The following is a 14,141-nucleotide window of genomic DNA, read 5'->3' on the forward strand; positions in this document are numbered from 1 at the left end:
TATTAACTTAAATGAGTCTTCATTTGTGTATGATGTGATTCATATACGGTCAAGGATATGAAGACAATCACATAATAGAGGAAACATAATGGTTGCTCACATACATTGTAAGTAATCAGATAAAATATATTTTAATCAACTTTTTTCTAGATAATCAATGTATAGAATCTCCTTTAAATAAATAAGAGTAATTGTTTTGTCAATCTCGGTTTTTTCAATTTGAGAATTATAGTAATAAATTTTTAATATTTAAATTTAGATATAGTTTATCTTTTCACGAATGTTAATAATAAATTAAAATAGATAATCTACATATTATAAACTATGGTGCAAGTAACCGTCTATTATATTTCCTTTTTTGTTGGCCGTATAATTAGAAGTAATCAGTAAAACAATTTTTTCTCAAAAAACCCATCATTTCATGAAGACAGTGAAAGTAGAAACTAGCAAACCATTCGGATTACAATATAGTAATTAGGAGTAAACTAGAAAAATTGAAACTGAGATTACAAAGAGAATGTATGTACACGTCAAATCATAGATTGCACGAGCAAATATAAAAAAGGATAAACGACCCACCAAGGAAAAACAGAGGAAAAGTATTCAAACTAGTACAGTTAATGTCAATCTTCATGGTCCTTGTACTGAACCACCAACTGCTTTCCCATTGGAAAGCATGCTTGTATGACAAACATTACAGAAGCCAGCATCTTCAACTGCTCTTTTCCCAGCACATAAGGAATTTCTGCGAAAAATAACCAAATTACAGAAAATTTTGAGCATACATCTATGCAAAAGCTGGAAAAATGTTTTGATGGGCTGAAGAGGTGGCAAATCAAGGGAATGAAAATTAAGAATATTTTGCTCATATAACGCAAACAGGAGCACACCGTACAATATTCACATTACTGAAAAAAGAACAAACCCTTACGACTTAAATAAAATAAAATACCTGAGAAATAGTCATGCTCAAGGATGAAGTGATCAACAATACAAAAGTACACCTCAATATAGACCTAACGAAATAAACCATCGATTTAAATTTTAATCCATGATTTCACTGGCATGGTAAAGCATCATTTCTAGAGAGATTACGTAAAATGAAGAGGAATTTGAATTAGAAACTTCTCTTGCTGTAATAATATAGTTATGTGAGATTGACTTCACAAAGAATTAAGCATTTTAAAAAGGTAGTGTTGATAAAGGACGGTATCTAAGAATTAGTATTTCAAGAAGGTAGCGTTGATATAGGACGGTTGAGACGCGCCCTGAAACTTGGAGTAGCACAGGCAGGACAAACACTTGAGTGAAGTCACTGGGCACTATGGAGTGAGCCTGCCCACGGATGCTATCTAGAAGAGAACAGTACTACAACATAAATATTGCTAACAAAGTAATGCATTAAGTTCAATTGATGAAAAATTAAGACTCACTATGTAAACTAAGCCCGGAATTTATGTTGAGAAAGGAGGTGGTCCATAGGTTTTGCTTATAAACAAAATCAACAAATCAACTGCAATTTTAGGAAAAGGACATAAAAGTTCTCATCCACGGAGAAGCTTGACAGCTCAGCCAACAATCTTTGACATATTATGTGTCATTTTACATAATCATATAAGTTCTACAAATAGATGGTTGGTAACTTAAAATTCAGTTTAATCAAGGAAGTAATAGAGAAGGATAAACGTATGATTATGCGAGACAACATAGTGCACTCCAAAATATGATAGGGAGATAACGAAATGAGAAAGGAAAGAGATCACTTTGAAGCATAACTTCTAAATTTCCCAACGCTCAACACAATTTTTATTCAAGTATTTTGAAGTGTTTTTAATAATTACCTGGTTTTTAGAGTGTTTATCTGCTTTTTGTTAAAAGAGCGTTCTGAAAGGAAAGGGAAAAGATAAAATTTTCATCGCAAAATTCTCCTCGCATAAGACCCTAGAAAAGATTTAGGGGAGTTAAAGCACACGATCAGTCACATGTTGAACCAATGAAGGTTGGATATGAAATTAGGAAAAAGAAATATGAGCACTTTATCATTAAAAAATGTGGTTATTCGTAAACCAATGATAGAGGATATCATACCACTAGAAAACTATTTCAGTAACTTTGTTGATATTGAGGGAGTAGCATTCTATCTTGACTTGCAAGGAGATGAGCAGAAAGAAGTGTTGGTATTGATAAAGATACGTTTAAAAGGATTGCTGGAATATGAAGTGTGTAAAATGCAGAACAACCAAGGATTGCTGGAATATGAAGTGTGAAAAGTGCAGAACAACATTATGATACTAAATACAATCACTACGTTTAGTTAAGCTTTAGGTACTAATGACAGTAAACCAAGCCACATAAATGGTGTCACTACACACGGTTAAGATTTAGGTCTTAAAACAGATGGACTTCGCCAGCTAAAGAATAGTCAATATGAATGAACTACAAAGCAAATTATATCAACAACTAACATACAATCTGTTTGGAAGGGTTTGGGAATTGACCAGCGCAACCCATAAACATATCTTTTAGAAAAAAGGGGAAATGCATGGCAGACCTCTTTGCAACCCTCATATGTATGGATACCATGATATCAGCATAGGCATTTAGTTTTATGGCACATAAAAAAGATCAATCCAAAACAGAGGTTGATTCACAATATCATTGCAGAGAATCAAGTTGGAATTGTCATGGAATAAATGACAAAGCGGCACGTACACAAACCTTAGGTTCCACCGGGAGAGCACATACATAAGCTATGACCTTTTGCTTCACAAGAACCGAGGTTTCCTATCTGCTGGCTTCAAAATCTGGAAAGAGCACATCAGATTTTCATCCACACTCATCATTGCACCAGCATTATCAAATTCCCCACAGTAGTTTGGTGCAGAAAATACTGTAACTAGCTGCCTTTCAGCAAAAAATTCATAGCCGTCCTCCACAACCTAGGTAAGAAATATCCTAGTAAATAACTCAATACTAGAAAAAGAGAAAACCACAAATCAAACAGAAGTACCTGATGGGCACGACAAACAAGGTCCATATCATGTTGCATCAAGAACTCTGCCACTTTATCAGGACCAAAGGTATATGAGACGCCCCTGTCATTCATTCCCCAACCTTTAACTTCCCTACTAGGATCTGACCAAAGTAAATCACAAAGCAAACCGGAATCTGGAACATCTGTAGGACGAGGTAAATTTCGTATCAGATCCATGTCTGTTAGATCAGGAGAAAGACCACCATGCATGCAAAGTATTTTATCATCTATAAGAGCTGCCACGGGAAGACAGTTGAAACAATCAGTGAAGACTTTCCACAGCCTCACATTGAATCGGCGCTTACATTCATCATAAAATCCATATATCCGGTTAATAGAAGCACACTCATGATTCCCTCTTAACAGAAAGAAGTTCTCTGGGTACTTAATTTTGTAAGCAAGTAGAAGGCATATAGTCTCCAAACTCTGTTTGCCACGATCCACATAGTCCCCTAAAAACAAATAATTGGACTGGGGTGGGAATCCACCATATTCAAAAAGCCTCAGAAGATCACCATACTGTCCATGAATATCACCTAGAATCCAGAAAAAAAGGAAGAGATAGGCTAATTAGTTTGACCAAATACAAAGATTGATTATGACAGATTGCCCCAACCAACCATCCCCTAACAAAGAAACAGAAAAGTGAAATGGATCTACTGAAGAGGTGAACAGGTAAGGAAAAGATCTTGTTATGAAATAAACAAACTTCCTGATAATAGATATGAAAGATAGAAACAATATAAGAAAATATTATAATAATGACAACATAATCTCAAGGGAAGTCTAAATAACGAAGCAATTCAACAAGCACAACAAGAAAAGATATCGAGAGACTAAATTCTCACTCTTTCAAGAATAGAAGAACAATCTCCAGGAAACGCAAGGACTCTACTCTATCTTTTCTAACACATCCTATTGAACTACAGCCTAACAGATTAATCGAGAGCCTTGTAATCTTATCAAATTATAGCTAAACAAACAAAGAGCCATGCTACCTTTTTTTTTGGTAAACCGTGAAGAATTACCATGAACAACCAAAAATTTACACTTAGAGATCACTTTAGGATGATGAGCCACCCTCTAGGAAGGGTACTCTCTATCCCAAAGCCTCAAGCAAAGAAAGCCTAATTGCAAATTTTCTGAACCATGTTTCTACATCTGTTCACTTTCCTACTGTCTTTCAAGTAAATCGCTCTTTCAGCAATCTCTTTCTTTAGCCGTGTTACATACTAAAGGCAAAAAGATAGGCATTAGGAGCAGGGCTCTGTCATGTGACATATCATAGCAATGATATCCAACAGCAGATACACTATTCAACTGTATCCCACGAGTATACCATATTACAAATACATCCCGTATTTATATTAAAATGACAAGCTACATAGTGGGCGACTGTGCAATCAACCTTTAAAACTTTTTTTATTACCGAGAAATCTGTCAGTGACCCCGCCCTTTGGACTAATCACAGCCTTCTAAAATCAGTGGATAATGGGCCCACCCTTCTATCCTTCTCCACATAAATACTGGGTTTCGCTTCCTCCACCTTATGCCACTAGAGCTATGCCTTGGGGGGCAAACTTTCAAACTTTTTGGAAAAAAAAACTATTCAAAATGAACAAACAGCTTTTCATCTTCTCCTGCTATCACACATGCTCTAAGAACTGAGAAGACCCTCGCCAATACCCCACAAGTTTCATTCAGGTCAAAGAAACTAATTTTCACATTTAACCGCGCGGAATAACAGTCACTAGACAATTTAAAGGTCTTCAACCCTTACAACTAGCAGAGGTTTCACAAACTCAAATGCAAATATGAACATGCATGTAATAATGATTCATCTGTGCCAACAAAGTAAAACAAGAAGGTTAAGAAAAAAAAATTACCACAGATCTTGATAGGGGCTTCAAGCTCCAAAAGATTGGGCTGCTGAAGAAAGATTGCTCTTGCAGCAGTACAGAGAGAACGAATCTCAGCCTCTGAAAGCTGAACCTGTCTAACAGTTCTTGCATTCCTAAACTCCAATAGCCTGTTAATTATGTCATCAAGAACCGCAGGTTCTATCCCCTGCCCATTTTGAGCCATCTCCCTTTCTCCTTCTCCTTTTTTCCTACTTGGGGGTCTCAATAATACCCTAAATAAAACCTAAAAAGCCAAGAAAATACTGAAATGGAAAAACAATAAAATGGGGTCACAGTTTTTCCCAAGAATCCATAAAGGTTTGATTTTTATGGTAATCTGGGGGTGGGGGTTAGATGATGATGTGAAATAATTGGTGGGATAAAGAAGAGTGAGATATTTTTGGAGGCGGAGAGGGCTGCAAACTCCGATGTCGGAGTCGATGTAACTTGTGCAGCCCTTGACCCTCCCTCGTGTGGCTCTTTGTCAATTTTGCTACTATAAATCAAAATCTAGGGTTTCCTTTTCACTTGAATTGGCGTTTGGGTAATATTTTATCGAAAAATTGAGACTTTGCGGGTCGAAATCAATATATATATATATATATATAAAGCTTGGTTCTGACATCAAATGTTACTTCATTTTTTCAAATTTTGAACAAATATATCATCCTTAAAGTATTCATTTAAAAACTTTAATAAGATAGTATTCAATTGCTTGATTGACATAAAGCTTCACATTAATATTTTAATACTCTGAATATTTGAGATTAGAATTGTGTGTGTCATTGAATTTTAGGATTCATGAACTCTAGTGTTGCTATTAATGGCGTTATAGCTTAACTACTTGCATATTTCAATGGACTTATACTTGTTCTAGAGTGTTATATTACGTGTTCATAGCTGAGATTGACGCTCAAGATATATATTATTACTCTTTTGCACATACTTACGTTACTTTTTCTCACATTTTACATGATTGCAGGTGGCTCCTCCACCAGCTAATTAGTGTTGTCGTGGAGCACTCTTATAGGGAAATTAATGGTGTAGCAGATCTGTTGGTAAGACATGCTTTAAAAAGAGACGTTTTGAATTCAATCACTTTTTTTAGGAATCACCGGCGTTAAGCAATAACTTGCATTGATGCCAAATGTAGCTACTAATAGTTTCATTAATATCTTTTTTGTGTAATATTATTGGGTCAGAAATGGTCACGAGTCGAACATTCCTATATTAATATTTGCTTATAATTAATAGTATGACAAAAGAAAAGATTAGAGAAGTATTGGAATAGTTTTGATATAATGCTTGATTGAGCTCGTTGTGATTACGGATTGGTTGTCTAATTGTCCAGGCGGTAATGATAGTATATTGTACCTGAATCGGTGACTCAGTTTTTCTAAGTTACAGGGAAGAGAACTGAAACGTGTCACTAAAAGACTATACTACGATAAAGAGGATCAAGTTAGCCCTTGCGAATACCTTGATGCACTATCTCCCTTCAATCCTTTAAGCGAAATGCGACAAGAGAAAATGAAGGAAAATTCATGGACCGACTCATCATCTCCACCCTTGGGAACTAAGAGGATAACATCAATAGCTGAAAATTCTGAATAGGGTAGGCTTAGAGTCAGAAGTCCTATTCTTTCCTATCAAATAAATGCTTTTACAAAGTTCACCTTCCCGTAGTCAAATGACTTAATCAAAATAAATTTACTTTTAATCTCTTAATAATCATATCAAAGTAATTTATGCTAAAAAAATATATGATGCTTGAGAATCTTGTTAGATTAAAAGCAACATGTAAAAATTGTTATTAGATCTACAAGGTAAATTCTTAATTATTAATAGATCAATCGAATGAGAATTATTATCATCGAATTAAATAAGTATTTTTTATTTAAAATTAGTAAATACATGCATAAAGTGTGTATATGTACATAGCTATTATTATGACCATAAGTATTATATGTGTATTAAGTACGTACAGTAGATATATAATGTCTGATATCACATTGTTGAGTTAATAAATATTCTAATCTAGAAACCCTAGTAGAGAATTGATCTAATTAGACATTAAAATATGTTAGTCCCCAATGCGGAAATAATTCATTGTTCCATGAGTCAATTTTTTATTTTTAAAAATAAATTTTAATTACTATCATTTTTTATAATGGAAACGTATATAAAAGAACAATAAATTGATAGAAAAAATGAGATTTTTTTTTCAAAGTCAAAAAAGCACTAGGTTGATATAAACCAATTAAATGAAATAAATAAAAAAGATAACATAGAAATCGTTTTAATATTTTTACTACAAGATTTTATTTTAATTGAACCAACAAATAGTGTTATGTTGCTACCGATTAAGTTTGTCACTTGTGATGATTGACATAATCATTATTCATCAAATTTGTTATCTACTAAATTATTACTCATCATTATATCATGTATCATACTTTTATTAAAATAAAAATTTTAAAATATTAAAATCGAACTATCATATTATTTATTAAAATTATTTTTTCTGTTACATTAAATATATTTTTATATTATTATTATTTTACCCTTCCTGTCTCCCATTAAAAAAGAAAAAGAATTTTGTGAATTGAGAAACAGATAAAACTAAAAACAATTGAGATCACAAAAATGGTGAGGCCCCAAATTAAAATTACTACATATCACAATTTATATTTCATAAATTTAACTTCAACAAATAAAAGAAATAGACTACATTAACTGTATACCATGATGCAGTAAATAATTAAAAAGTCATTTTAGTAAATGTAGATAATAAAGTATCTACCAAAAATATTCTATCTTTAAATTTGTGTCATCAACTCATCATCTAATTTTTTAACATCATGCAAAAAGTATCTTTTAATTATACGAATGTAGTATTAATCTTTAGTTATTTTTAATTAAAATTTATATTCATAGATTTGAAGTAAAATTAAATATTTAAATTATTCGTTTGATGAAAATTAATATTAATAATATGCATACGATTCAATTTCATAGGATAAAACCTAAATAAGAGTAACATGTATATATATGGAGAAAAATCTCTCATTCTGACTTAGCTTTTTTCTCGATATAATTTTTTTTAATCAATTTGTATTAATATCTCGAGAAAACAGAGAGATTATATAAATAGTAAAAGAAAATTAAAAATAATTATATATATCAGAACAATTTGAGAATAATGAAAAACAAATGTTGGTGGCCTCTTACCTTTCCTTTCCGGCCACCCTGATTCTTCTTCCGTCAGAATCAAATTTGGTGTGCCCATTCAGCGCCTTAATGATTGGCCTCTGACTCCGCCTCTGCAACTCCTATATACAACAATGGTTATTCAATTTTTTCTCATTTTATTCTTTTACAGCTACAAGCCCTAGCTTCCCCTGCCGGCTTTTATATTGCATCTGAATCCAGGTAAAAAGAATTTATAAATCCGTTGCAAATTTGCTTTTGCCATCTTTTTGTTAGTTGTTGTTTCTCTTCTCTGTAATTTTAGTATTGGTTATTCGGAGTTTCAAACATTCACCCGTGATTGGAATAATGTTTTTTTTTGGGTATCTATAATTAAACACGATTTTTGTTTTTTAAAAAAATTTGACTCCCCTGTTCTGGGACTAATGAATAGTGTAACAGCCATAAAACTTCAGAAGAAATGGAGTTCGAATGATGAGTTATATCAAATATGAGTTGAAGATCTGATTGAAAGACTTTTAAACAAGTTAGAGTTGAGAGCATTTTGACTCCTTCAATATCAGTTTTATGATGGCTGATTTCAGTTCAAATTGGGAGCCATGTGAATCTGATATTTATTTTTTTGCTTACCGTGAGATCATATCCCACCAAGGCTAGAATAGATAAGGGAGAATTATCTAGTGTTTTGTCTTCTACTGAGACCTCTACGCCATATCCTTGGGTGCATGATGTGAATCTGATATTGATGTGAATTTAGATATTACAAGCTTAATAATGATGTAGGACACACTTCAAAAATGTTGGTGAAACATGTATGTATACCATAGAACCTATAGAATGAAGTGTACAGACCATTATGCTGCATTAACTTTTCTTGAGTACATTTCAAACTAGGACTAACTGTTTAGATTTACAGCTCATTGGGTTGACTTACAAATTAACTAGGTATTACCATCTACTGTTTTGTTTCCTTATTCTTGCTGTTGACATCTTATAACGGTATACTGATCCATGCAATTCTGGGTGCAATTCTACTCCACAATCACCTTGATATATGTCACTGAAGCAGCCTTGGGAGTTGGAAGTGTACCCGTCAATTCACTTTTAACTCAAATGCTGCAATTCTACACATTTGTAATTCATTTGAACAGTTGGCTAACAATAATCCATATTGACACAGATGGAGCAACAAGAGGATTCCATGTCTGAAATGAAGCAGTTGCAGGGAGCTAAATGCAATGGCAACTGTAATCGTGCTCATTTTTCTTGCAATCCTATCTGCTCCTTCTCAGAGCAAGAGCACAGTCTGTTGGATTCAAGACAAAGGTCAAAGTCAAGTATGAAACTTTGTGGGCTCATAATCTTTTATGTTATGGTCATGGCAGTGGAAACCATTGGAGGGGTGAAAGCCCACAGTCTTGCGGTTCTAACTGATGCAGCTCACTTGCTTAGTGATGTTGTTGGATTTTCTATTTCGCTTTTTGCTGTTTGGGTGTCTGGCTGGGATGCAACCAAAGAACACTCTTTTGGATATCACCGACTTGAAGTTTTAGGAGCCCTTATTTCTGTACAGCTGATATGGCTCATCTCTGGTTTTTTGATTTATGAAGCAACTGAGAGAATGTTTCATACTAACGCCAAAGTGAATGGGAAGCTTATGTTTGCTATTGCTGCATTTGGTCTCATAATAAACTTCATTTCAGTTGTGTGGCTTGGACATGATCATTCTCTCCATAGCCATTCATTTAGTCCTTGCAAGGATCATGACCATGGTCACGGTCATGATCACAATCATGATCATGAAATGCAAGAATTGCATCCAAGAAATGAAGAAGAGAGCTCGAAACTGGTAGCATCATGCCATAGTTGCAGCAAACCATCAAACATAAATATTGAAGGGGCTTACCTGCATGTTATATCTGATTTGATACAATCTGTTGGTGTGATGATTGCTGGAGCTATTATGTGGTACAAACCAGAATGGTTGGTGGTTGATCTTCTCTGTACTATTTTTTTCTCAATCTTTGCTCTTAGTACTACTGTACCCATGCTTAAGACTATCTTTTCCTTATTGATGGAGAGGACACCAAAGGAAGTTGATATCGTTCAACTCGAGAATGGCCTAAAATCTTTAGCAGGAGTAAAAGATGTTCATGACCTACATGTTTGGGCCATCACTATAGGGAAAATTGTTTTGTCCTGTCACGTTGTAACTGAGCCAGGAGTCAACCATTATGAAATTATTCAGAATGTTAGGGAATATTGTGACACCACATACAGAATTCATCATGTAACCATACAAGTTGAACCAGGTTCATTGTAGATTGTATATATTGCTTGCTTCATCTCTCTTTCTCTATATCTCTCTCTTGTTGAGTATAGCTTAGATGTGAATGTACTTCATATTTATAGTCTTTGTTTTCTTGGTAGCATAATTATTTTAGTTAACCCTTAGCTAGAGTGATGACTGCCAACATAATTTGAGAAATTAGATGTTCTTTTACCCCAGATTTCTGCTGTGCTTTTGAGTTTTCTAAGGTCCAAGACATGAAAGTTGTAAATTTTTCTCATATTATTTCCATTATAAGGATGCACTAATCATCAACTGGAGTTCCCAAGTTGTGCCTTTTGCAATTTTGAGAAGCCACACCTTTTAACCAAGTTGTCAGCCGTCCACTATGTGACTTGGTCAACTTCTCCCACATACGGGGGTATTTTTGTTCCTTTGCAACTTGCTAATCAAAGCGACTAAATAGATGTAAATTTGTTTACTATGATGCATGATATGTTTGCATCAATGGCTAATTTATTTCCACTCATGTGATTTGAAATTTTCAAATTACCCATTTTCAACAACTTTGACGTTCTTGTTCTTGTCATTTTCAACAACACGTAATAAACTAAACACATTTCCCTTCCTTGACGATAATATTTCCATTATTCCTTTCCAAGAACATCATATTCAAGTTTCCTTGCTTTAAATACCGACACAGAATATTGTACTGGAAGCAAAATTTCAGCAAAACCAATAGTGAGAAAAAGAAGACATATTCATAAGAAACACTCACAGAACAGCAGACATAACTTTATTAACAGAAACACGAGGAAACATACTCTGATTGAATTTACAACTCATGTGTACCACCAAGTAGAGTTAATTTGATCTTGCCAACATCACCAGTATCCACAATTTTCTTAAGTAAATGGGTAAACTGTGTATCATATGAAGTATAGATAGTCCTAAACCACTAGGCAATATTAACACGAAACAAGCTCTGCTCTTTATCAATCAAGAATGTAATCTACTAGCCTCTCTTGCCCTGAATGAAGGAAATAGAAGAAAAGAAAAGAAACAAGGGAAAATTAAAAGTTTATGCCTTGCTATAAATTCTATTTCCTTTCTGAAACATAAACTCAAGTGGAACAGCAGCCTCTCTTCACATTTGCGGAGGTATCACTGACATTGATGGTTGTACCCTGACCAGGAAGTGCAGTGCTATCTGCTTCCTGTGCTGCCAATGCCTTCTTGCTAATGATCTGGTATATATCTGTCAATATAGTATGAAACGCCTTATCAACATTAAAAGCTTCCAATGCTGACGTCTCAAGAAATGACAGCCCTTCCTTCTCAGCTAAAGCTTGACCATCCTGCTCAGAGACTGCTCTAAGATGCCTAAGGTCAGACTTGTTTCCAGCCATTATGATTACAATATTAGAGTCTGCGTGGTCTCTCAATTCCCGTAGCCACCTCAGAACATTGTCAAACGTTTGCCTCTTAGTTATGTCATAGACAAGGAGGGCACCAACTGCTCCTCGATAATAAGCACTGGTAATGGCCCGGTACCTTTCTTGCCCTGCAGTGTCCCATATCTGGGCCTTCACTGTCTTCCCCTCCACCTGCATCATAAAGTAGAATTAGTGAGAGATGTCAAAAGAACAATACTTTTGTATCATCCCACATTTCCATGCCTTAACAATGAGAAGAAATGAACCTTGCAGATGGCAAAAGCAATTTGCCTCATTGTTCCACAGGGCTTACAAAATTTAGTTCTTCATGGTGTAAAATCTTTTTGACCTATAGGACACAATAACCGCCACTCGAACACTCAAATCCCATAAGATATAGACATCTTCCCTTTTACTAGAGAAGAAAATAAGAGTATTGTACTACTTCTCTCACAGGGACTGATCAATCCGTAACCATGATGCTTCAGATGTAAAACCACAGTTACCAAAATTTCCTCACTCATAACAAGCATGTCCATACAAAGGTCCAGCTACATATATGCAATTGTACCTTGTGCATACCTTGAAATAATGAATGAATCTATACGCTATCAAAGAATCAAACTTTGTTGGCACGCGTTCATTCACTAGATGATGACCATGTCTAAGATGTTTGTTTTTTGCTTACAATGGAAAAAGAGAGAAAGGACCAACTAATGAGTCATATAGTAACAATTATCTCTATGACATTCACATTACAAAACCACAGAAATGCGTAATTCCGATAGCTTAAAATTAATCATTCAACAATTTGTCATAGTTTTCATCATTTCATGCTTCATAAAAACTTGAAGGTTAAACTAATAGAAATCAGAAAATCACCGTACCTGAAGCTAACAGGAATGCAAATAAAATTATACTGTACCATTCAATTGATACAAACCTGAAGAGTTCTGGTGGCAAACTCAACGCCAATAGTGGATTTGGACTCCAAACAAAACTCATTTCTCGTGAACCTGGATAAAATGTTTGATTTCCCCACTCCAGAATCCCCAATCACGACGATCTTAAACAAATAATCGTACTCGTGATCCATTTTATTTGCCATGATCACTTTGATCTCTTCTCTCTTCTCTCCCAAAACCTACACAAACGAACAAACCTTTTTCAGATCGACAAATTCCTGATCTAATCGGATCCAGACTAAACCTAACTGCTATGTGAACAAAAAACAGAGGCTATTTTCTCACGCATATGTATATGTTGATATTCAAATAGAGAAAAATGTAATCATATGCAGATATAAAGCTTACCGGAAGGAGAGATCGGAACGGCGTCGGCCGGAGAGGAAACTGGAGAGGATTGAGGAAGAAAATGGATGATTTGGAAAAAGAGAAATGTTGAAGTTTTGAAACGGCCAATGTGCGCACTACTATTTTTTGCTTATATTATCATTCATATTTTTTCTATATATACTCCGTCCAAACGAGACAGTTGTATAACCACCTTAATATATTTATTGCTATACGATTTAATTTTTAGTTAAATTAAAAAAAAATTCTATTTTTATATTAAGTGAATCTAACTTTGAAATGTCAATTTTACAAAATGACTTATTATCACACAATTTTTTAAATAATTCTTTTATTTATTTATTGCAAAAACTAAGAATCAAATAGTCTTTTTCAGGCTAAATATAACGGCGACGTTTTGGTGAGCTGTTTGCGGAAAGACTCCGTTGGCAATGACTGGCTGCGGGCTGTGATGTGAATGTTTAATGTTGAAGTATTCCTTCCTAATTCAAGGAGTCGTTTAATGGAGGTATAAAGTATTAATCTTATGATTATTATATTTTGTGTTTGATTGGAGATATCAGGCGATCATGAAATTATTTATCTTATTATTTATATTTTATTGATGTCACAAATTATTTCATTGATAGATAACTTATGTTGTTGAATTAATTTACTATATTAGAATAATAAAACAAATTGATGATATTCTTTTCTTTTGTCACATTAGTATTCACTTTGCGTAAAAATAGAAATTATTTTGGATTAAGTATTTTACATTTAGGGTGTGTTTGGTATGAAGGAAAATGTTTTCCTAGAAAACAAGTAGATTTTGGACTTATTTTCTCATGTTTGGTTGGTGTGTAGAAAATATTTTCTGGAAATGATTTTTAGGGCCCATTTGGCCATAAATTTTGCAAGTAAAACTTGGGAAAAAACTTGGCAAATTTTGTTTGTCCATACACTTTTTTATTATTT

At 34.1% G+C, this 14,141-nt stretch overlaps 3 protein-coding genes across 7 annotated transcripts; 1 reads left to right on the forward strand and 2 right to left on the reverse strand.

Annotated features, from left to right (window-relative positions):
* Window positions 1-318: 318 nt before the first annotated feature.
* Window positions 319-8,294, reverse strand: LOC101243716 (serine/threonine-protein phosphatase PP1 isozyme 2). Of its 5 annotated transcripts, XR_011221533.1 has the most exons (6): window positions 4,921-6,541; window positions 3,011-3,570; window positions 2,719-2,939; window positions 1,842-1,941; window positions 953-1,016; window positions 319-745 (listed from the first exon to the last, which is right to left on the reverse strand). XR_011221533.1 is itself a non-coding variant. In XM_069298847.1 (5 exons), exons 2-4 carry the CDS (start codon window positions 5,117-5,119, stop codon window positions 2,766-2,768), a joined length of 933 nt encoding a protein of 310 aa, XP_069154948.1. In that variant the 5' UTR covers window positions 5,120-6,541; window positions 8,167-8,294; the 3' UTR covers window positions 319-745; window positions 2,719-2,765. The 5 variants fall into 5 exon arrangements, 1 of the variants encoding a protein (XP_069154948.1); XR_742009.4 differs by lacking the exon at window positions 1,842-1,941; XR_011221534.1 differs by lacking the exon at window positions 1,842-1,941 and having other exon boundaries at window positions 2,713-2,939.
* LOC101268691 (metal tolerance protein B) lies at window positions 8,226-10,504 on the forward strand. Its single transcript, XM_004241161.5, has 2 exons — window positions 8,226-8,367; window positions 9,326-10,504. Exon 2 carries the CDS (start codon window positions 9,326-9,328, stop codon window positions 10,466-10,468), a length of 1,143 nt encoding a protein of 380 aa, XP_004241209.1. The 5' UTR covers window positions 8,226-8,367; the 3' UTR covers window positions 10,469-10,504.
* A 705-nt stretch (window positions 10,505-11,209) lies between these two features.
* Window positions 11,210-13,358, reverse strand: LOC101268402 (ras-related protein Rab11A). The gene is made up of 3 exons (XM_004241160.5): window positions 13,185-13,358; window positions 12,815-13,015; window positions 11,210-12,042 (listed from the first exon to the last, which is right to left on the reverse strand). Exons 2-3 carry the CDS (start codon window positions 12,977-12,979, stop codon window positions 11,560-11,562), a joined length of 648 nt encoding a protein of 215 aa, XP_004241208.1. The 5' UTR covers window positions 12,980-13,015; window positions 13,185-13,358; the 3' UTR covers window positions 11,210-11,559.
* Window positions 13,359-14,141: the final 783 nt, after the last annotated feature.

The sequence above is a fragment of the Solanum lycopersicum genome, chromosome 6 (genome assembly GCF_036512215.1).
Source record: "Solanum lycopersicum chromosome 6, SLM_r2.1".
In the NCBI taxonomy this organism is placed as follows: domain Eukaryota; kingdom Viridiplantae; phylum Streptophyta; class Magnoliopsida; order Solanales; family Solanaceae; genus Solanum; species Solanum lycopersicum.